Source organism: Musca autumnalis, unplaced genomic scaffold (assembly GCF_047663935.1).
Source record: "Musca autumnalis isolate F117 unplaced genomic scaffold, ASM4766393v1 scaffold_1, whole genome shotgun sequence".
Classification (NCBI taxonomy): Eukaryota; Metazoa; Arthropoda; class Insecta; order Diptera; family Muscidae; genus Musca; species Musca autumnalis.
This window is the reverse complement of record NW_027411644.1, coordinates 115,327,085-115,352,918: the sequence shown is the minus strand read 5'-3', so window position 1 is coordinate 115,352,918 and position 25,834 is coordinate 115,327,085. Positions and strand designations below refer to the sequence as shown.

General features: G+C 35.5%; 1 protein-coding gene across 4 annotated transcripts in view; it reads left to right on the top strand.

Annotated features, from left to right (window-relative positions):
• Positions 1–9,069: 9,069 nt before the first annotated feature.
• AdamTS-A (ADAM metallopeptidase with thrombospondin type 1 motif A) overlaps positions 9,070–25,834 on the top strand; it is a 328,356-nt gene continuing 311,591 nt past the window's right edge. Inside the window, exons 1-2 of one of the 4 annotated variants that reach the window (XM_073963190.1) lie at positions 9,070–9,203; positions 20,005–21,108. In XM_073963190.1, coding sequence (XP_073819291.1) covers positions 20,635–21,108 — 474 coding nt within the window. In that variant the 5' untranslated portion in view covers positions 9,070–9,203; positions 20,005–20,634. Of the gene's footprint in view, positions 9,950–20,004; positions 21,109–25,834 lie in introns of all 4 variants that reach the window. The other 3 variants (XM_073963191.1, XM_073963189.1, XM_073963188.1) reach the window with 3 other exon arrangements.

Genomic DNA, 25,834 nt, shown 5'->3' with positions numbered 1-25,834 from the left:
AACAGTCCCTAACATAACATATGTTTGGGTCCTGCAAACAAATATTTGTTTGGGTGCAAACAAATTTATGTTTAGGTGCAAACAAATTTATGTTTGGGTGCAAACAAATATATGTTCGTGTGGAAACAAATATTTGTTTGGGTGCAAACAAATGTTTGTTTAGATATTATGTAAATACAAACCCAAAAGCCATAAAAAAACAGGCACATACACCAGTCAGTGGGCGCTTACTGAGAGCAAGGGAGCGTAAATTTCAATGTAATATCCTAATTTCAATGTGTATGCTCACTTGCTCTTAGAAAGCGCCAACTGACTGGTGTATGTGTCAGTTTTTTTGTGGCTTTTGGGCTCTCCAATAAAAAATTTACATTCTCTTTTTTGGATTCGATTTTAAAATTTCCAATTATAAAATGTATTGAGTATTTAATTTACTAAAAATAAACGAGAGGCCTGTTGTTACGTTTTTTGACCGCATGTAGTCCTTCTGTTAATCATGTGGTAAATCCATTTGAGGGCTGCAGTAGTGCATCTTCCAGCTATGAAGTTGGTGCTTGGACTAGTGGAAGTGCCCAGTGAAGTAAGGCAGGAGTATGGCCAAAAGGACTTTCATGACTGGTCATAGTAGTGTAATTGGGCGATATGAGCTTCCTATGTGAACCAGCTTATCTGGACTATTTTGCACATGTCGGGGACCTCAAATATGTTATGGCATAGGTCGAATTTGTGGGCAAGATTGGTTGCACCGTTAAGTAGCCAAGCTGTAGAGCTCTTGTTAGTCTTTCTACTTATAATCACATTTTCCGTTGTGATGGTGGCTGGGTCGATACCTGACCTAAGGATACGCGAAGCTCGGCGTAGTCTCCTTCTATCACGATCTAGCGTAGATGGCTGCTCAACGAATTGCGTTGCATCGCCGAAGGTTATTTTTATGTTTTCGGATATGGGTAGATAGTAGCTTGTTAATTTCTTTATTAAGATCTTGGGTTTAGACGTCCGACGGATACTGAGTATGTATCCAGTATAGCATTCAATGCTGCCTGAGGGGCCCTTTCTGCTTCTCTAGTAATAAGAACTGACGCAGCTCGTTGCACAGTAGCTAACTTGGACAGGTTGGAATTATTTTTCAGGGCCTGTTACCAGACGAGACAGCTATAGGGCAGACCACTGTCCTATACAGCCATGGTATTACAAACTTTTTCCTACGAAGTTCTTACAGGAATTAATTGCAGTTAGACCTCTCTTGGAGCGCTCCTCCGTATTCCTCTTCCACCTTAGCGTGTGGGGATTCAGCTTTGGCTGTATTTGCAGGCGTTTTTACCTGGTGAGCGGTCACCTTTGCGTTTGAGGCCGAGTGTGGTTACCGACCCTCTTTACGTAGTCCTTCTGCGAAGACGTCTTCTATTTTCCACTGGCCCACTTTGGGGTTGATAGTCCGTCAGTCGCTCGCATCAGTTGGTGCATGGGGAAGCCATGTGGCTAGGCTAGGTATGCACAAACGTACCTTCTACTTTCATCACCACCGTTCCCAGAAGGGCAAGACTTTTTAGGAGACGCCGATTTTGCAGTGTGCCAGTTAACTAAACTATTGGATCTCCGCTCTTCTTTTCCCCTGCAGATTTGGCGGCTTTCGCCTACAAAACAGCCACAAAAGGCGACGCCCTACATGACAGCTTGGTCTGCGATTGACCCTTTTGATGCACGGACTTTGATACGGGGGTCACCTTCGTGGGTTGCGACCGTTTCGATGCCTTCGGGAACGAAGGTGCCGAGTTGCCCGACCCTACCGCAGACACCAATGATGTCCGCAATGGACTAGGGCAGCCCGGTTTTCCGTTCTTACCTGGAACCGTTGCATTCATCACACCGGAATCTGGTTGAGCGAAAGCAAGAGCTTCTCAATGTGAGTGTATTTGCAGCTCAAACCGACTTACAAACCGAAGCTTCAGTCCGATTTCCCGGAATTCCGCCTAAGTTATATCCGTTGGGGTTCCTGCCGATACATTTGTTGCAGTAGATAATGACCCTTTTAAAGGTAAGCCTATCTTCCCGTTATCTGTCCTTACTATTCTTGGTGGTTGTGGACGTGGGAGGTGTCGTTTTCTCCTCCAAGACCCCTTCTTCTAAGACATCCTGCCTGAAAAAATGCTTATCAGTTCCGACCGACGGTTTATCCCCCAAAGGACATAAGATGCAGTTGTTGTTGAGCTTGGTTTCCTGCATCCCCGCAATTATGATATTCTCCAGACTCATGAAGTCTACCATTTGATCTGCCTTACCTCGGAGCTCATTGTAATTATAGTGGATTGGTCGCAACACGTTGCAGCATGTGCGGTTGCTGTTGGGGGGACTAGGCTGGGGTCTTGTATTCTGATGATGAAGACGACGACAACTAACTGGGGTCTGTTTTAAAGAAATCTCCTGATTTTAGCTTCAAGCAAATAAGTTATTCTTATGACAGGCATATAATTCCCATGAACTCTTATCGGGAATAAAAAAATATATATCTGTCATAAGTTACCAAAAAACAAATTGAGAACATTTGTTATGGAGTTACTTTCACCGCATAAATAAGCTTCGTCGAAGGTATTGTGGTGGGTGTTGGCATCGTTGTCATTCTCATACACTCTGTTGATGCTGACAACGTTACTGATAGCGTACGATGCTGCTGAAGATAAGATAAACTCTACTCTTCATAACATCATGACCTGAACTGCGCCTTATCAGAGCAGAGCTTATCTTGTTTCTTTATTTACGAGAAAATCGGATACGCGTGTTTGTTTATGAGTGAGTAAGTAGGGCTGAGTTGGATATTGAAAATATTCACAATTCAAATTAAAGACAAATGAATTCTCGGGAAAAAAAAACTAAACCAAGATTTTCAGTTAATAGCGTTAACCACAGGTAAGGGGGCGAAAATAGTAAAGCTGTTTCTAAACATTACCGATATCACTTATATTTAAATTTTTATCAATAATTTTTAATGTTTCTGATAAAATATACCTAGGCTATTGAAGGCTTATTGTAGGTCTGTAAAAAATGTAAAAATACCACTAACTACAGCCAGGTTATAGGACATTAAAGGTCTAAAGGCTTACTCCTCCTGGCAGAACATATTCCTTAAATTTTTAGAGAAAAAGTTTATGTGGATAATGTTCCCATACCGTTTTATCTTCTCTTTTTTATTTTTTAATTTTTTTGCATTATTCTCGGTACAACCTACTGTAGATTATCGTTAAAGTACTCATAATATAAATACACTTGTATATTATTCACAACAACAACAAAAAACAGAAGAATACACTATTCTAATTGGTATACAGAAACTTAGTATCACATTGTATGATGTTTTATTTTGTTATGACGTCCATTATGACATAAAACAATGAAATAAAAAGATTATTATTTTAATTTTTCGAATTTATCTTTTAAAAGTGGCTTTATGCCGCCGCCAACAACAGTGCAGCTATCTCGACAGCATGCCATACAATTACCCAATGATTTTGGCTGAATATCAAAAGCACCACTGGGTAAAAGATCATCACATTAGCTGAAGGTATTCATTTATTTTAAGCGATTTATAACCCTTATCATGCGGTTAAGAGAAGACAACTCTTTGGTGTCTTGTCTGAAAAAAGAGTCTACTTATTTATTTCTTTGAAGTAGAAGCAAAAAAAAGCGAGAGTGATATTGAGATTTAGCGTCATGGTGAATACTCTAGCAGAGCTATCTGTGTAGATTTGAGAGGCAAAATATAAAGAATATTTCTTTATGTATTTTCTATGTTTGTCGCATGCTTATACTTTGGTTAAGCTTAGTTTAGTCTGTTTCTGCTATTCTCTCATTGAACAACAGGGATGGGAGTTTTTTTGGAAACACTGCAAATATTCCGGCAGCATTAGGAAAGTAGGACTATAATGTAATGTGGATTTGTAGCCGGCTGGAGAAAATTCAATCGCTTCCGGAGTCTCCATAAATCTTACGGAATGAAAAGTCTAGTATTTTCCGTTTTTGCGGAGTTTAAATCGGGTGTTTTTTTATTAAATACTAGCAGACCCGAGTGCGCGTTGCCCCATCCCTGTACATTCCCTAAAATTTTCAGGGAAATCGGTTCGTTAGTTTTGTAGATATAACATATTTAAAAAAGTAGGCGTGGTCAATGTCTCTTTCCATAAAACCCCAAGTTGGGCTATGATGAACATTTAAAAAACAGAATTACCCAAATTGGTCCAGCCGTTCTCAACTGATGCAATTACCAACGAACAACATCTGATTTTTTTATAAAGTTATAGTGTTTTTTAAATATGGCATAGGGGGAAATATGCATCATATTTTCACCGGGGGCCATTCCTGTACATTCCCTAAAAATTTTAGAAAAATCACTTCAGTAGTTTGGTAGATGTAACATATTTTAAAGAGTGGGCGTGGCCAAGCCTTTGGGTACCAAATACGTATGTTAGGTCGGAGACAGAACCACCATTGTCTCGTAAATTAATTTTGAAACCGATACATTCGTTATTATTGCAAATATAGGGGGTTTAATATGACATATCAGAGGTACACCGTTCCCTCCGAATTTCAACAAAAGCATATTTTCAACGGGGCCACCTCCGTACATTCCCTGAAAATTTCAGGAAAATTGGTTCAGTAGTTTTATAGATATGACATATTTAAAAAAGTGGGCGTGTAAATTTTTCTCTCTATAAAAACCAAAGTTGGTTATGCTTGTAGACAATTTTGAGATTGACGAGTATAGTGAAAAATGTAGATCTTGCGATATGTACGTATGTACATAGATGTTCTCAAGTTTCTGGGATTCCGCTGAGATTAGTTAGAGGATAGGGATAAGTATCACAACTTTAACGAAATCCCCCAACGGTGAATGGACTGTATACTGTAGTTGTTAGCTTTGTATGCTATTCCTCATTGGATATGGCGCACAACGTGGGAATTCGATATATTTGGCGTTCGGGTTTAGAGGGCCGGAAACTCGTTATATTCGGCGGTAGGGTGTAGCAGCTGCTAGTACTGAGCTACTAGGTTCTATTGGTTTTGAGATACGGAACAGCGAAAAGAAGTCTCTGTGAAATAGCCATCCGAAGGCCCAGTAGAACAGCGAAGGATGTCCCTGTGGATGAGTGAAACGAAGTCTCAGTGTAATTGCGAACCGACATACCGAATCGAAGTCCCTGTGTGAATGTGTTGGCCATCAAAACTTGATGGGATGCATTCCAAAAAAAAAAAAAAAAAAAAAAATGGCGGATCTAGAGTATTTTATGTCCTTAAGAAGTATTCCGACCCTTGTAGGAAACTCACTGCTAACAAGTAAAAAAGTGTCAGAGATATACTCTTAGCCTCGGACCTAAGGAAAAAAGTAACACACAATACTTCTGAAGTCTATATAAGACGATGTACAATGTTTGGACCAAGTCGGGTTCTCCCTTCGAGAGTTATCTTACGTACTATCCAGTTGAGTTGTTGCTGGCAGGCTTTTCTGGAACTTTTGGGCCATTATCATAACTAGTAAGGACTTGCCCCTGAAGGAACATGTACCGTTGTAATGGGGAAAGCGAATACGAGTTGTTACAAAAAATCAAAGGGATTCGAATGTCAATTTTGGACCGATTCTGCTGATCCGTTATTGTGCGGTCCAGCCACTACACACGGTGCCTTAGGGATTTTTTACAGCTTTCGGACAATTTTTTCGGGAAGTATGGACTTGCCCTGATAAAACGTGCACTGTCGTAATGGGGGCAACGAATACAAGTTCTCGCTTGATCTATGTTCCGTAGAAATATTACGATATGAAAAGTATGGACCAAATCAGTTAATGCCTTCGAGAGTTATCGTGCGCACCATTTTATCGAAAAGTTTTGAACTTTTGTGGAGGAGTTACCTGAAGGAGTGGATTATCTTCGAACTTAAACTAAGTTTGGTCAAAATTTTGGTCCGAATCGGCTGATCCTTTTGAGAGTTATCGTGCGCTCCAACCGCTGCACATGGTACTAAAGGAGTTTTTTAAAGCTTTCGGACTATTTTCTCAGAAATAATTCAGTGACTTGAGATAAAAAGTGAATCAGTATTATTCCTCATGAGTAGAAACGACACTTTTTGAACTGCACGGAAATCTGTCCAAACAGTTATATAGAGACTGCAGTCGCCCTATGAAACAAGTAAAAGCAGCGTAAAGGTCGGCCGGGCTATACTATAGAAACCTAAATGAAGGAAGTGTACGTACTAATTTTAGTACCTGTACAGAAACTGTTGACTTTTGCACGTGCGGGATCAGAAGAAATATAAAACAGCTTCAGCCCCAATAGAAATAATCCAACCCATGTAGCGAACCCAGCGCAGTAGTACGCTTCATTTCATCATGCACTGAAATACTTAAGTGACCTGAGATATAGAGTGAATGAGAATTATTTCTCATAATACGTAACGACGCTGTTTAAAGTACACTGAAATCGGACCGAAGACAAAAGTATCCTGGCTATAAAAAACTATAAAAAATAAACGAGGGTAGGGTTCCCGCTAATTTTAGTACCTGCACAGAAATTGTTAATTTTTGTCAGGGTGGGGCCAGAAGAAATATGTGTTGATAAATTCAATATCGGTTATGTGAATTATTCATATTTCCCCATTTTTGTTACAAAACCACCATTGTGGTTGGTAAGTAGCTGTTTGCGAAAATTTGTGCTCATATCTCAGGAAGTATGCATTTCCAAAAAATTCCAATCACAACAACTATCTGCAGTAATAAAATTAATACAATTCAAGAAGTAGCGTGCAAAGGATTTAATGCCTGTGTACTAAGTCTTAAGCTGCCTCGCCTGCTTGCCTTGCTTCCCTACTTAATTTCTGATATAACAAAAATAAAAGAATAAAGAAGGGCGAGCCAATTTCGAACTAGGTTGCCCTTTTCTTTTTTATTCTTTTATCAGCAGCAAGCAAGGCAAGCAGGCGAGGCAGCTTATGTACCCAGGCCTTCAAGCACAAACATGATGACCTTTTGTCGGGGATATATCCAAAGGATAAGTTCTCAGTAGGAATATTTTCTTTTGGAATATAATAACCGTATGGTATGGTATGGGGACTTCACCACTCATCCCGAACGAATGTGTGATCAACTACTCATCATGTCGTTTGGATCCGACCTCCTTCCTACAATCACATCCATTGATTGACCAGCTGACTTTATATCCTCTGAATGTCGCATTTTTGTAAATTTTAAGAACAATCAATCGCTTCAGAAACCCAAATGATCCCTAAGACTGGAAACTATGCAGAATTGCACCTCAGAAAGATGCTAGTAGTATAGACACTTGAGATCTTATTTCTATCGAGGCTTAGAAGAAGTGACCAAATTTGCGATCACCAACATGGTTTCCGGAAGCAGCATAGCAGAACAACTGCCCTTTATGTCATAACCATACATGTAAGCAGAGGACACCCCCAGAATAGGACGTGTGACAGGACGGTTTTCATGTCACAAGATTTGTCGAAGACATTCCATACGGTATGCCACACCATCCTGCTTGAGGATTCTAAAGTAACAGTCATATGTGGAGTGGGTGATAACTCCGTAATTGTTCAACCTCTACCTCTCTGGAACTCCATGTCTTTCATTGCACAATAAAGGCGCTTGGTCCAAATATCGCTACAGGTTGACGGAGGAATTCCCACCACACATTCAGTTCATCAGAGAATAGCACAACTGTAAGCGAGAAGGAACAAGGTTCTCATGTCGCTTGTCGGCAGCACTTGTGGCGCAGAGAAGAAAAGATATCTAGTCAACAATGTTTCCTTATCTGTGCCCCAAGTGCTGCCGCCTAACTACTTAAGAACCGTGTTCCTGTTCGTTTTTAGGTGTGGTAACGCGATGGGCTGGTCTGTGTTAAACCATGCTGCACCATCCATCATGCGGTGGATAAATTTCCAAACCAGCCAAAATGCTGCTCCGAAAACTGCAACAGGGTTACCTCTCAAGTCGTCAATTGATCATTTACATGAGGAGTCGAAGATCATTTCCGTGGCTCAATACAGTACCTGCTTGGGTGTTATCGACCTAGTCATTTGTGTCTCTAACTTATGGACGGAGACCCTCCGCATAGAGAGAGATCCAGAGAATCTCTATATCAACATGAATTTAAGGGCAAATGGGTTAACATGTTGTGGATGAGATACCTGAAGGAATGATACTCTAGAAATTTTAGTTGGCCAACGTAGGATTTGTTAGTGTGAGGAAGTATGGACTACCTTAGGAAAGTTTTGATACCCACCTTCCTAGAACTTGATCTATATTTGCACGATTTGAAAAGTTTCGGCCAAATCGAATACTCAATTGTTTCATAATCTGGCAACGATATTATAGCAAAGTTCTCAGACAATACTCAGACACATTAGAATTTATATCACATGATCGGTTAAGGTCTTGCTCTTTTGCTTGACATAACTACTATCTGTACTTAACCTTTGTGGTGTGTGGTCTATACACAACACTTGCCTTCCCAAGTGGCTAACTGACTGTCTAACCAAAAGTAACAATGGGAGAAGGAAGTAATGCGGCAAACGATCTAAGACACAACAACAACAATACATAGTAGTACGGAGGTTCTCCATTATTCTAAGCGTGCTGTGTTGTTGTGCAAAACTCAAAAGTTTTGCTCTTTTCATTTTAGGGGCTCCAATTTTAAGCTCACGTGTTTTATCGGTACTATTGGCAAAGTGGTGATTGTGGGAGTGCGTTTTGTTGGCTTATTCTCTCTTCACAGAGCGTGATTAGGGGCAAATTTGAAGAGTGGAGCAATAAAATAAAATTTTATGTGCGCCAAGCTGTGTTTAGAAATAAATTGAGAGTATCTGAGGCTTAGAGAGAGCCACTGAGAATGCAAAATAGCATAAGAAATTACTTATGAGTTCACATATTTTAATGTGTGTGTGAGTTTAATTTTACAGATTTTAATTTATTAACGAAAGAAAAAAATTAAATTCTCTTTTTTTGCTGGCGGATTTTATGGGGAATTGTGTTTGTCATTTGTTTAATGTCGTGCTGCGCTTAGATTTGCTTTGCTCAGTAGTTACTGGTAGAGCGTTTGGTTACGCGTTTTGCCGGTTCGCAAACAGATACAAATTGGCTCATTTTATGGTTGTTGTCGTCTGTCTGCATGAAATGAAAATGTTGCTGCTGTTGTTTTTGTAGAGAAGTGGTACCGATACAAATTATTTAGTTGCTGAGTAGAAGATAGAAACCCTGCACACACAATCAGACACATACACACACACCGACAAACTTGTGTAGAGCAGCAGATCTATGCAAACATACATCACAATTTAACACAGAGAGCTCTGGCAATACTACCAAATACTCTAAAAGCCGCCAACTGATGATCAAGACAAAAATGAAAAAATAAAAAAAACAGCAACAGCAAAAAACACAAAAAATAATAAAGTCTGAAACGACAGACATCAGACCAGACCCATAGAGCAGTATTGGACGCGTGTTTATGAGGCAACGAACGACAAGCGCTCAAAAATTCAACGCCAGCCATAACACATAACTCAAATTAACAAAAAAGAAGAAATATAGTGTTTTTTGTAACAGCAAACGAAAGAAATTCAATAAAATATAGCAACAATAACAACAAAAGTGTGCTCTAAACAAATTTTGTTAATAATAAAATAAATTAAAAAACAACAGAAAATAATGGTCGATTTTTAAAGTTTACTAAAAAAGTGTGGCAGTGTCGTTTTTTGGTTTTCGAAGAAGTGTAAATTCGTGTTGATCAAAGTAATCGCTGTTGCAAATTGTGAAAGAATTTGCAATGAAAATATTGAAAAATTTTTAATTTGTCACTACAAAAAATTATGATAATTATTTCAAAATTGAATATTTTTGTGTTAAGTGGAAATTATTCAAAAAAGAATAAAAATAAAATTATTTTTGAATAAAGAGGTGATTAAAAAAAAATTATGAATAAAATAAAAATTTAAAAAATAATATTTTTAATGTTTTACAATATGAAATTTCCTATTCGTTTATAACGACCTGCAACCTGTTGGGCTTAAAAACCAACACTTGAAAAAATGGTTAAAACATGAATATATGCCATTTACGTTTCAATCACAACCAAATAAATGGAAAGAAAATACCGAATTTTTGGCGTTTGGTTTAGGCAGTGTTTGTGCCTTCAACAGATTAATTTAGTTAGTTTTGATGTTATGAAAACATATTCAAATTCTATAATATCGCAACAAGAATATACGATATTTTTAAACGTTTTAAATCTTAAAGTAATAATAATAAACATTTTATTCAATATTATAAAAATTTGAAAATCCTGTGCTTTCCCAAATTGTGCCCCTGAAAACGGTCAACATATCTACATCCGGTACAGCCCTGAGTTCAAAATCCTAAAACATTAGGTCCACCTGAATTATTTTCAATAAACCTAACAGTGCAAATGGGGGCCACCGTGGTGCAATGGTTAGCACGACCGCCTTGTACTCAGAAGGTCAGTGGTTCGAATCCCAGGCCAAGCAACATCAAAATTTTCAACGGTGGCAAAATACTCCTCAGTAATGTTGGCGACATTTCCTGAGTATTTCAGCCATGCAAAACTTCTCTACAAAGTGGTGTCTTAAGACACGCCGTTCGGACTCGGCGATAAACAGTAGGTCCCATATCATTGAGCTAATATGAATCGGCGTGCACTCATTGATATGAGAGAAGTCTCCCTTGTCCGTTCGGGGTTGTGGTGGAACATATGTATGTATGTAACAGTGCAAATGTCATGTTTGAAATACGTATATAAGTTTGTCTTCCTAAAACACTTAAAACCGAATTAATTAAGACCTATCAACAAATTTTATATTTTGCATAATAAAGTGCAGTTAAAATTATTTATATATTCGCTCGCAGTAATATATATCAACATTTTACTCGGTTTAGGGTGTAATATTCACTCCTAAGCTTCAAACTATGCTTCAAACTATTCAAACCCGACTTAAGAATACCAAGTAAACAAGTAAAAAAGTGCCGACAGATATATACCCTCAGCCAATGTGAAGTGAAACTTTCACCTACGGATAGGTCGATTGGATTTAAGGTCTCTTCAGAATTTTGGATTAGGAATTAACTGCACTAAGATAAAAATGTTGAACTTTTGTGTGGGAGGTACGCTTAGAAGTTAAACTAAATGTTGACAAAACATTAAGAGATCCAAAGTTTGGACCAAATTGGTTGCCCCATTCAAGTGATATCGTCCTACCATTTTAGTGACATTTTTTAAATATTGGGGATAGTTGTGGACTGGTATTGGCCCATGAAACTAAGTTTGGATATAATATGACGAAGACCAAATGTTGGTCCAAATCGGTTAAACAGTTCGAGAGTTATCGTGCTCTCCAACCGCCACATGTGGTGACATAGGGTTTTTTTTCCACCTTTCCGGCTGTTTTCCCAAGAAATATGGACTTGCCCCTGAAAAAAAGTTTACCTCGTAATGGAGGTAGCGAATGCAAATCGCTACGAGAGCAGGTGTTAAAGTGAACTTATCCGAAATTTTGTGTGAGAGGTTCCAGAAGGAGTACACAAATATAGTCCATATTCGAACCTGATCTATATCTGGTAGATATATTAGGATGTGCAAAGTATGGATAACATCGGTCACACCCTTCAAGAGTTACCGTACGAACAATTTTGAACTTTTGTGGGAGAGGTACCTGAAGGAGTGGACCGATATTGCTTATCTTCGAACTTAAACTATGTTTGGACAAAATATTACTAAGGTTAAATTTTGGACGTAATCGGCAGATCCGTTCGAGAGTTATCTTGCGCTCCAACCACCTCACACGGTGTCATAGGGGTTTTTTTTTTGCAAATTTCAGGCTATTTTCTTAGGTAGTGTGGACTTGCGCCTGATGAAACTTGCACCGACGTATGGGGAGCAGTGAATACAAGTTGCTAAAACAAAAATCAAAGTAATTCGCTAGCAGGTCCTAAACTGAACTTATCCCAAATTTTGTGTGGGAGGTACCCGAAGGAGTGGACCTATTGAGTTCATATTGCAACCTCATTTAAGTCTGGTAGACATTTCACGATTTGCAAAGTATTGACCAAATCGGTTACTCCTTTCAAGAGTTATCGTACGTACAAATTTTCCGAACTTTTGTGGGGGAGGTACCGGAAGGAGTGGACCGATATTATCCATCTTCTAACTTAAACTAAGTTTGGACAAAATATTCCGAAAGCCAAATTTTGGATCGAATCGGTTGATCCGTTCGAGGGTTATCATGCGCTCCAGCCAGACAGACGGACGGACATTGCTCAATCGACCCCAAATTGTCTGAAACACATTTCAGCTAAACATACTTGGGGTCTAAAACCATTGTTTCGATGAGGCACATTTTGCCCGTATGAAAGTGTTTATACTCTCGTTAGCATAAATGCTGGGGGTATAAAAAGGCGTAAAGTTCTACGGGGCCAAACTTTTTATACACTCCACCACGATTTGTATTGAATTAAATTGATGAAGATCACTTTATATTGATATTTTTCAACGTGGAGGAATCCTACCGATTGAGTTTCTGAAATCGTCCACTTCATAAGGAAAATTAAGCAAAATACTTTAAAAGACCTCACATCGTTTTTGAAATTGAGTATTTGTATCCTCTGACAAACGCAATACCTAATTACAGCAATTTTGATTCGAAAATTTGACAAAAAATATATTCCTCGAAATACATAAAATTTGGCAATACCGGTTTATGGTTGCTAGACTAAAAACTTTATACATACATATATATGGATAGTTTTTTGCGAGTAGGTTTTCTATATTGTCGGAATACAACATTTCTTATATGAGGGCTACGCCAAAACGTGGAGCTATACTGTCTGATTTTTTACATGGGATGTTTTGTACCTATTGTAATGTTTTGTACCCCCATCAAAGACTAAATGCCCAATTTCAGTCATTTCGGTTTGAAAGCTTCAAAATACGAAAATCGGGAAAGACCGTTCAATTGCGACTGTATGAATACGTGGATCTATTCCGACAGATTTCTGTTGGAAACTCTTATAACCCCAGCGAAAACTAAGCACCAAATTTCAGCCATTTCGGTTGAATATTGAGGCTTCAATCTTCAAAATACCGGGAGGTACAAAAAATAGACCGATATAACCTATTTGTAATACCAAACATAACCTATTTGTAGTAACGAATTATGAAGCTCTGTCTTGAATATTACGAGCTGTATCTTTATTTCAGCATACAGACAGACAGACTTAGAATTTTATGCTGGTCAAGAATATGTGTACTTTATAGGGTCTTCGACGAATATTTTGATGTGTTACAAGCGGACTGACAAATAAAATTATACCACCCAAATTATGGTGTAGGGTATAAAAATATTCTGAGGTCAATTTGTATGTGTAACAGGGTAGTCCGGCATATATTCGATAATTTGATTTTTCTTAAATTTTAATGGCCTGTTTCACTAAGACGATTCAAATACAAATTCGTTTGAACTACCACCAAACTTCTGTTTTTTGAAAAATACTTGAGTTGCTTTTATTTTCAATCAAAGATTTCCTACAACAACGGTAGTTTGGTAACAGGCTAATGATTACGATAGTTAACGATGTTTGCCGGTTGGTTAAGAACCAAAATAAAGTTGTGGGCAAGGTCCGTTTAGTAAGGAAAGCGAATTCAGGCCTATGTCTTCATTTGAACATTGTAATATTTCTGCGAATCTTACATACAGTTCGATATCGCGATATCCATTGAAAAGAATGACTCCCAAAATAAAATTCACTTCCGAAATATATATACAACACTTTTGAGCTTATTCCAAAAAAAAACTCCCTAAAGACATAATTATTGGGGAAAATTATTTTGGTAGCGTAAGCGGTATTCGATCTGACCATAGATACTAGTTTCAGTTCACGTAGGCTGAGGGTACGTTTATGTCGGCAAAGCTAAATAACCTTTTTAAATACATCTATAATCCGTATCTAATGGTGAACTAACCTTTACATGCGGATAATACCAAGATTTTGATTTTATATATGTAATTTGCTTCTATTATACTCTCTATCCCATAGACACAGAGGGTACATACATAAATGATCCTCATTGAAATAATGGTTTTAGACTTTACATTCATTTCAAATTCCTTTCAGACAATTTGAAATCGATTTAGACATGTTTGTCGGTCTGTATGGCCGGCTGGTTAAGACGATAACTCTCGAAGGGAGTAACCGATTTGGCGCAATCAAATTATGGGTGAGCATGATAACTTTCGAATTGAGTATACAATTAAGTGCAGTTTAAGTTAGGATCCTTGTAATGTTTTTACCAATGGTAGTTCTTGTGGTCCTGATAAGAACAATATTTTTGTGGGCACGCCCATGCTTCTTGGCATAATGGCTCGAAAGCTGTAAAAACGACTATGGTGACCAACTAAAATGGCTGTTGGTCACGATAATTATTGAAAAGAGTAATTCCCAAAGTCATGTCAAGTTTTAAGATTGACTATGGTGACTCGTTCATTTGGGTAACACCTTCTACACTTAGGCTTAAAAGATATTGGATTGAGTGAACATTTATTAGTTTTTTCACATTGAAACCCCAGTGCGTATAATTTTTATCATGATATTTTTAATTAATAACAATCATTCGCTTGGTGTTGCCAATGTTAAGAAATACAAAATATTAATAAAAAACCCAAAAAGTTAGGACACAAATTGAATAACTCATATATTTTTTAACCAACATTATCGAAATTTCCGACAACTTACTTAATTTCCTTTTCCGTGATTATGCTTTGTATCGTTCCAAATATCTCGGAGCTCGAGGAAAAAATTTTTGTTTTCTGTTTTTAATGCTCTTTTCGCATTTCACTACATTTATGTAATTTGCATCAAAGGATAGGTCAAGAGTTGTCTTTCAAATTTTGTTTTCGTAATTTGTCGTAATATTTTCACCAGAAATTAAAATGTGGACCAAAAATTAAATTTGTATATTTTTCCCACAAATGTTATGGTCAGTTTCACCTACTAAATTTTATCCAATCATTATCCAAAATTATTGGCATCTTCCTTGAACAACACTCTTACTTTGTGCACATTGTACGACCTCTAATTGATATTAGTGGAAAAGTAAGCAGTTAGTCTACCAAATATAACTCAAGTGGGCGAAATATGTCTTCCAGGAAAAACGATATAATCATTATACAGTCGAACCTTGATTATCCGGGAATCGATTATCCGCAAACCTCCATTATTCGTGAAAGGATTTTTTTGTTCATTTTATTTTATGTTCATTTTACACCGATTAGCCATGTAAATCGTTATAATACGGGCTTATAACTCATTCGACCAAATTTTTAATGGACAAAAACAATGCAAAACTGAATTTTTTGGAACAGTTTCAATATTTTAAACACAAAACAATTCAGGTTTGGGTCAAAACAATTCTGGTTTGTCCAGGCAGCTGTTGTTCTTCCACTGCCACGAATGGTGCGTCATGAAGACTATATTCATTAGATAGGCTCTTATAGCGTCGGCGACAGCAACAGTATGAACTCAAACCTGCCTGATAATCCTGTGGATCTAGAGATTCTATTTCTACTTTTCTATTTTGTAAAAATGAAGATCTTTCTTTACATGCCTTCTTTCTTTAAATGACCAACATTTTGTCATTGTCCACAGAGCTAAACATTTAGTATTTGTTTCGTTTTTCCAGAATAATATTTATTCCTAGGGTTGGTTACCCCCAAAACCAAGTTCTTATCGTGAATGTGTGTGAACGTGCTTTCGGTGTGTGACTCTGGTGAAATGGTTAGCAAAGTCAGCATTACATCATGTATTTGCAACGATCATTGAACACCTCAGCATAATATTGACTACATTTTTTCGGAGCATTTCAGACATGTGAAAGTCTTCTGGGAGTGATGTTATACTTTGTTCGTAATTCGACTATAAGCCTCTTAACGAATCGGGATGCGCTCTTAAAAATTAAAAGAATTTTACCCTTGTCCATTCTGAGATTTTATTGGAAAATATAATGGTTTGTTATTTAGTGTTGAAAGTTGTTTATTTTACAACAAACTTATTTGTTTGTTTTGTTGTTGTTACAAAAACAAAAGAAATTTCAACAATAGCGACAGTTGTTAAAAGTTACAGAATAAGCCTACTGGGCTCTATAAAATAGGGCTGAAATATTAATTTAATATTTATATTTATTTTATTTTATAATATTTATTTTCTGGTTTCATTGAAAATTTTGCCAAGAATATTACTCCTCCGGTATATTTTCCAAATTATCTTCAAATGTCCCTTTAATATGCAAATATCTGCAATAAGCGAGGTCGTTATAAACGAGTTGTGTGAGATTATATATGTATGTATATGTACATTATATTATACATTATACGAACAAGGAGAACATATAATTTCTTATGCAAAACTAACCTACGCCAATGTGTTTGAAAAATAATACAGACAAAAATTGTCATGCGTTTTTTGTTTATTTTGAAATTAAAAATAAAGACAACAAAAATATATTAAAAAGTTATTATAATAAAAAATAAAAAAAAAATAAAATCTAATAAACATATTTTTATTGCAATTCATTGGAAAAAATAATAATGTCTCCCCACCAAAACAACAACAATAAAAATAAGAAAAACAAAGCTAATCTATTTAAAAAACGTTTAACACTTTGAAAGTGTTCTAGTGTGCGTGTGACTGTGTGTTCGTTCGTGTTCTTTTATTTTTAATGAAAAGTTTATAATTAAATGTTTATTTTTGTGGTTCTGCATTAACAAAAATTAAAAACAAAAAACAATAAATTAAATAAACACCAAAGTCAAATGACGTCTAATTCGATATGTTTTGTTTCGTTTCGCTTCGCTTCACTTCAGTTTACTGTTCGATTTATTTGAAGCTTAAAAGCAACGCCAAAAAACCTACAGCAACAAAAACCCAACAACAACAAAAAACTGCAAAAATCATTGAAACTGCCTAAACGCTTATAAACTATGGCAGCAACAAAAAAGCAAACAAAACTGAACAAAAAACCTTAGTGAAAAAATCAAGCATGCCGTGAAACCCCCACCCAAGTCCGGCCCCCAACCGTGGAATATTGGCGCAAAGCAGCAAAAATTGTTGTGTTTTTTGTTTCTTTCAAATAAATTAGCGGTTAATGTCAATGTCTTTGAATGGCACATGTTTGAAAGTTTAACAAAAGTATTTGTGTAAACATTGTCGGCGGAGCAGCGTTGTAAACGAAAAAAAAAAAAACTAGCAAAAAATTACTATTTAAAAATAAATAGACAACAACAAATTGATTAGTGACAAAGATTTATGCATCGGTAAAGATCGCAAGCAAAAAATACCAAAAACAGCAATAAGAATGAGGAACTTAGCTCGACTTTTTTCTTTATCTTCATTTTATTTAAGTAAATATTTATCTTTTAAATCCCAATTTCTTCAGAAAAGTGGGTCTATGACCGGATAGTGGCTAATTTTGTTGATTTTATTTTGTGAGAATATAAACAAAATAGTAAAGAAGAAACAGATCATAGAATGCCTTTATTTCGTTTTTCCATAGTAATATTTGTTCCCGGGTTAGGTTACTTACCTGACCCTTAAGCCAAGTTCTTATATTTAATATGTGTGAACGTTCTTCTAGTTGTGACCATGGGTTTGGAGTCGGAGTCGAGCCAAAAATACCTCGATTCCGAAATCCTGTGGTGCAATCGTTAGCAAATCAACATTAGACCAAATATTTGCAACGATCCTTAAATACCTCAGCGCGAGTTGTCTGTAAGTGGTGTTATACTATGTACCATACACAGTTCTGACTATCCAATTACGATGCCAACATATCGGTATTCACCCTGCGAAATTAGAATACGCCTTCTCTTGTCCACCCTTAAATCCAAGACAGCAAAAAAACATTTTGAACAGTTAATGTATGGGCCCTACACATAATATTTATTTTATAAGTTGAACTAAGAATTGATTTCCAAAAGCGCAGATCTTCTGCTTTTTTCTTCGGCGTATGTTGAGTTGTCTTTGTCTGGTATTGCTCACTACTATGCTTTTGAAGATTCGAAATCAAATGTTACTTCCTAAAGACTCAAATTGCCGTTCACGGGGTCTTTTGAAATAAAATTTAAAAACTTACTCTGATATTCAGTTGCATAAAATTATTGATATTATATCATCCACCTGTTTAAAATATCCAGGATAGTGTATTTTTTTGTACTATGCTTTGTGTTACCGCTTGCATGTTTGGTACTGAAAATAGGTTAAATCGGTGAACGTTTTGATATAGCCCCGAGGAACAAATCCGCTATATTTTGGTATTTGTTCACTTTTATTTTATTTAAATTTTCTTTTATTTTATTTCATTTTATGTTATTTTTTATTTTGCTTTAATTTATTTCACGTTAATTTATTTAATTTTTTATGGGTGCCACCGTGGTGCAATGGTATGTACACCCTTGCACGCTAAAGGTCGTGGGTTCCATTCCCAGGCCAGGCAACATCAAATTTTCAACGGTGACAAAATACCCCTCAGTGATATTGGCAACATTTCCTGAGTATTTCAGCGATGTAAAACTTCTCTACAAGTGGTGTCTTAGGACGCGCCGTTCGGTAGTAAACAGTAGGTCCCATATCATTGAGCTAATATGAATCGGGATGCACTCATTGATATGAGAGAAGTCTCCCTTGTCCCATCTGTTTGTGGAACAATTATTATTATTATTTATTTTTATTTTAATAATTTAATTCATTTTAATTTATTTTATTTAATTAATATATTTGATTTATATTTTAATTAATTTATATTTTAATAAATTAATTAATTAATTATTTATTTATTTATTTATTTATTTATTTATTTATTTATTTATTTATTTATTTATTTATTTATTTATTTATTTATTTATTTATTTATTTATTTATTTATTTATTTATTTATTTATTTATTTATTTATTTATTTATTTATTTATTTATTTATTTATTTATTTATTTATTTATTTATTTATTTATTTATTTATTTATTTATTTATTTATTTATTTATTTATTTATTTATTTATTTATTTATTTATTTATTTATTTATTTATTTATTTATTTATTTATTTATTTATTTATTTATTTATTTATTTATTTATTTATTTATTTATTTATTTATTTATGTATTTATTTATTTATTTACTTATTTATTTATTTATTTATTTACGGCCCAAATTTTGATATTTTTCAAAAACTCTCCTTACAGATAGTCATGGCTATAGATAAACAACCCAGATAGGCTCTCTCCGATTTTCTTTCAAAATTATGGGAACATTTAACCGGGCATTTAGTCTTTTCTGATTTAATTATTTTGAAGAAATTATTCATTCATGGTTCTTAATCGAACTATATTTTAAATAATTCGGATTTAATTTCTGCCAGTGTAGTATTTTTATCAAAGAAAAAAATGGTCATTTATTGTGAAGAAAACGAAAAGAAAAAACACGAAATTAAAACTTGAAACTCTTTGACAAATACCGGCCAATATAAACAAAGCCTAATGACATGGTGGTGGTGACCTTAACCGAATGTCGACTGAAGTGTACGAAAATTAGTTGGGCTCTTAACAAAAACCGAAAAAAAACAACAGAAACGATTTTGCGCTACAGCTCTGCCCAATTTCAAATGCGATATCATCGATCAATTTAATCGCAACACATTGTGATTTTTTACATGAAAAGTGAATGAAAGTGGTGCGTGTGATATGTCACTGGAGATTGTTAGCAAGAAAAAAAACAACACGAAACAGAACAAAATCACAAAATAAAGCAAAAATTGATTGCAACCAAAATCTCAACATAAATCATCAATCAAATGTGTGCGTGTGTGGACCAAACAGTAAACTTAAGCGACGAAGTGAAATATGGAAACAAAACCTTTAAAATTTATTTTACATAACCTTATTTAATCTCTTTTAGATAAAAACATGAATTGTTCCAAAAATGTGTCTTAAGTAACAGTTCAAGAATATCAAATTTCAATTAAACACAAATTTGGCAATTTCTTCAATGAAAGCAAAAGCTTCCATGCCGCAGTGGCAGTGATTGTAGTTGTGTCACTTATTAGCTAAGCAGTAAACGGAAATAATTATTAACAACAAAACACAGTCCATATGCCAGAAAAAGTGAAAAATCAATCAAAACCTACAACTTAACTTCGTAACAAGCGGCGACAACCAATAACAACAACAACGGCGATCAGCAATCAACCTCTAACAAATTCAAAATCAAACTGAAACCATTATTGAATCAATGCCCCCGTCAGCTTTACTACGCGACGAGAGTGACGGACGGGCCTAGCATAATAATTACACCCTACGGCCAAACACAATTTGCAAAATTAGGAATTCCTCTGCAAACTTGGCTAATAACACACACATACACACCCACGGCTGTGGTGAGCTTGGGTGTATTGTCGTCTACCGTCAACACGTCAAACCCGCCAGCCCTTTTATCAACTGTCAAACACCCACCCATCTATCGATCGGTTCATCCAACATCTAAACGGGTAGTTTGTAATAAGATAAGGCTAGCACGTGCGTTTTGACGATGACAACAGAGGCGGAAAGTTTATTGGCTCCCATGAGTCGCACCGGGCACACTAGGGCACCCTCTTCCACCTCGACAGTGGATGTTATTGAATCGGTGCCCTGTTGTTGTCAGGGCTATTGCCAACAGCCATCGACCAGTGCCTCAGCCACATTACGTTCAAATACATCGGAATCATGGTCTTCATATTCTTCACATCAACATCGTAGCTGTTGCCACTCCTGTGAACACACACTCAGCGATTGTCCGGTGGCAACGGAGTCGTTTAGTTTTCTACCCTCAACATCCAATGAAAATCCAAATGCCGAATCAACAGAATCGGTTGCACTACGACATGGTGATATTTCAACGGCCAATGCCTATGGCTCAGAGGATGAAGACAGTGTGCTGCGGTATTCCTTTAAAGGCATACCACCCGAATTGTATTCGGCCAAAAAGGATTTCATCTATCGAAGGCCATTGGTTGAGAAACAGGTAAGTTGTTGTTTTTATTGTTGTTTAATTTCTGGTATTTTTCCTTTTAAATTTACTTGGAGGTCGTTCTGTTGCAGAGGCTTGACTCAGCAACATCATGTTTTGTTTTTGTTACGATCTGCATGCAAAGTGAAGAAGAATTGTCTGCGGAATGAAATTACCAATAACATTTATAGTTTGATATTTATTGATTTTTAAATTTAATTTGATTTGTTTTCGATTTCGTTAAAAATCACATGTGTGCGATTCGAACTCATACACTTATCTTATTCACTTTTTTCGTTGTCTCTTGTCTTGTATTGATAGGACACAGAGACAAGCTGAACAATGTTCAGCCGTTATTTGGAAAATTGAATAAGTCACATTTTTTTAACATTGATGTTAACCGATTAAACATTGATGTTAACAAATTAAGGATGTTAACCGATTTTATTTGATGAGTTGATAGGAAACAGAGTTTCTGTCTTTAAGGCTTTAACCTAAAGCAAAATTGATCTCTCCTGAAAACGGCTTAATTTAAAAACTGTCACTAGCAATTATACCCTCAGACTTAATGCTAAGGAGGATACTTTGATATGATCAACCAGTAAGGAAGGATCGGTCAGGGACGACTGTATGGCACTCTACACCACCACGATTTCATTATAATTTAGGGGAATTTTTTCTAGACCAAATTCGGCCACATTTTCCAAATTTCATCAAAATTTCTGTTCAAGGTGCAGAGCCCTTTACCACTTTTTACTCGAAAAACGTTCCTTTACTTAAAAACCATTACATTTCATTCAGATAGGATAATAGATGCAACCTGTACTGGTGTGAATAAAAAAATTTTCGCTAAAGTTGTGTGCACGATAACACTCAAAGTAAGTAACCGTTTAACTTTGGATAAGACCACTCTTTCGGGTACCTCCCAAACAACATCTCAAAAATGTTAGCAAAATGAGAGGTTAAGAAAATTTCTCGGATCTTTTAAGATTTTTTACGGCAGGTTGTCAATGCTGCCCATTCTATTTGGGGCAAGTCAGTACTTCCAACCCAAAAGATTAAAAACGATGCCGATACCGACAAAAGGTAACTTACCAATCTAGTTCAATTGAACGACCTATGAAAAAACTGTGTATACGTAATATAAAACGGTAGTTTGAATGAAGTTACTCATACGTTTTTAAATTAGTAAACTAAGAACTTGTCGAATTTAAGGTTGTAAAGGATAACGATAACAGAATGCATGTTTGATTCCGGCACGATAATTTGAGGTTCTCAACGCATGAGGGAGAATCCAGACTTCAACTTAATTCTTTTGGTACACAATTTGATATATGTAAGGGCTTTTACACAATTTCAGTCTTAATTTTGTTGTCCCCACTTCAAGGCTTAATGTCAAATAACAGGGATATTATGAGATAATAATAAATAATTATCTTCTTCTTTATTTGCTAATTCGATTTTCGAATGTAAGCGACCATACAATACAATACATATCGAGGTACATTTCATTTACTTATTTATATACATATTAAATTTGATATTATTTAGTACTATATATTTATAAATTATTAACAATTATCTCAAAAGTGTTTCTATTTCTTGCCGCATTTAGAAGGTTTGCCGAATTATTATATTTTGTCCATTCTTCTATGTTCTTTAGCCAGGTCATCTCTTTTCGGCCTCTGGTACGCCGACCTTCAACTGTTGCTTTCAGGATTTTTTGTAATAATATATATTTTACATTTCTCATGATGTGTCCCAGATATGAGGTTTTTCGTTTTTTGATTGTAGCTATGAGTTCTCTTCTTTGATTCATTCTTGTCAATACTTCGGCATTTGTCACGTGCGCAGTCCATGGTATTTTTAAAACTCTGCGGTAGACCCACATTTCGAAGGCTTCCAATCGTCGTATATCAGCAGCTTTAATAGTCCACGTCTCCACGGCATACAGTAGAACTGACCAGATGTAGCATTTTATAAACCTTGCTTTTGTTTCGATGTTTATATCATGATTGACAAGGATTTTCTTATATTTAAAAAATGCATCTCTTGCCATCTCTATCCGACATCGTATTTCCTTCGAGCAATCCCATTGGTCATTAATAAGTACACCCAGGTATTTGAAGGTATGTACTCTCTCGACATATGCATTATTTATTTTTAATTTAGCTTCATTATGTTGATTTTTCTTACTAACAATCATTAGCTTTGTTTTGTTAGTATTAATTTTTAGTCCATATGATTCGCTACATAAGGTGAGTTGGGTTACTAATTTTTGGAGTCCTGATATACTATCAGCGATTATAGTAGTATCATCTGCATATCTAATGTTGTTTATAAAGGTGCCGTTTATTTGTATTCCTTCCCGGATATTTGTAGTGGATTCTTGGAAAATTCTCTCTGAGTATATATTAAATAGGAGTGGAGATAAAATACATCCTTGTCTGACTCCTCTCGATATTGATATCTCATCTGTCATACTTCATAAATAATTATAAGATAATAATAAATAATTAATAATTATAAGATATTTTTATAATAACGAAGTCGTTATACTTAATTTACCCCGGTTTTGTAAAATAGGTACAAAATTGCTCATAATTGATAAATACTATATTAAAATGTGCAGCAAATTTTAATCAAATATTTATCAATTATGAGCAAATTTGTACCTATTTTACAAAACCGGTTTTTAAAATTTCGGTTAACGGAAAACCGTTTTTTAACCCGTTTTCGTGGACACCGTAGTTCCGGTGTAAAAAACTTTTTACCACAAAAATATTATTTTTACATCGAACATTGGTGGCGTCGTTTTTTATTGGGAAAGCTAATTTTGTTTTTACACACAAATTAATACATGAAGCTTCAAGTTTTCCTACATTTAGTCTGTAGTATATCTTGGTACAATTATTCGCTTTTCGAATTGATAAAACTTCTAGCACAGTGGATGAAGTTCATCTCGTAGTCTATCAGCTTATATGCATACAGTATTATGGCTAACGTGTTTTGTAAGATCTCATCAAAGTAATTGGTTTCGAACTTATACACAAAATCCATCTTAGACAATTTGGAGCCGATTTAACCTTGCTCTTTAAGGACAGGCTATGATGTAGGAGTAGATTATTATATGCTATACCACTTGTCCATTAAACAAAACATCGGAACCTTTAAAATTTAACTCAATAACATCACTAAATGCTACAACATTATTGTAAATCCATATTTGTCCACAGCATACATACAAGCATATGTGAGACAAATCGTAAACAGTTTTATGATACCATGCTATTATAATTTTAATATATTCGCCATAAACCGCATTTGCATGTTATTAAATATTTCTGTGGCATAATTAAAATTTATTGATTTTCAAAAAGGTATACCGTATGTAAGTACACACATGAGCATCACAAACTGTTTATGTTTCTGTCAAGGTAGTTGACATGACGTATGATTAATGCAAGAGATAATATTTAGAACAACAATACGTCATAGTTTCCAAGTTTCCAGCATAGCCATGTTGATTTTAGTCATAGTTTTTGGAGACTTTAGTAATAGTTTTTGGAGGATTTTGATATTAATATATTTTGTAGGGTCAGTTCTGTATACCATCACTTTGAAAGCCTTGTATCATTTGGATTTATAAGCCAGGATGGCAACGGAATTTGATTTTGTTATCACTGATTTTTCGTTACGTATAAAACCAACCTTTTAGGTTTGGCATTCTTTTTTAACTTTCTCAATTTACCACACTAACAAAAGAATAAAAAACAAAGGTCAAATGTGGCTCGAAATGATTTAAGCACGAATGTCAGATGTCTATGTGTCTCCGCCTCAAACATATGTCCGTGATAAATACTTTAGTGCACAAGCACGAAGAAGTGTTTGAAAAGTATTTCATTCACCAACCTAATACTTTGTTTATGGCCAAAGAACATGGTTGTCTGACACACATTTTCCTTCTCTCCCACATTTATGACCCATTGATATTTAGGTCCCCTTTCCCCTCCCCCCATATTTATTCAACATACTCAACTGAAAAATAGAACATCTGTCATTTGTCGTATGACCTTGATTATTCCCCCAAAATAGAACTTTACCCACGCATCTAGAACAAACTAGATAAGTACATATTGGTTGTACGAAGATGGGCCATGGTGATTGCAACAACTGATAACGCTGCTAATGTACATATTTATCTACTGATCTTGTCTCATGCTAAGACTCCATGGAAGAGTATTTTTTATTGCGGCTAGCTGTTTTTTTTTTTTTTTGGTTTTTGTTATTTTATGCCTTTCCTGGTTAGATGTGAAACGTTCAAACCAAAAAGAAAAAAATAACAACTATGATTTTTTATTATTAGTTGTTTGCATTTATTGCTGTTATGACGGCAGTTTGAATTTTGTTGTTGCTAGTTCGTTCGTTCCCCTTGTCTTGTCTTCTTAACGCTCTACTGCACAGAAATTCAATTCAGCCATTTATGCTGATCATCGAAAAAAAAAACCAAAAATTCGGCAGTGTTGCAAATTTCGAAATACATTCATACAGACATACATACCTATGTATGTAAGTATGTGTTTTTTTTTGCTACATATGTACATTTGTGTGTATGAGAACTCACATGTACAGCGGTAGCGCTAAATAACAAAACATTCTAAATCGAAAATTTTGGAAAATTTTAAGTTTAGATGCAATCAGAACACGTATTGTCGATTTTGAAAACATATGGCATAATTTC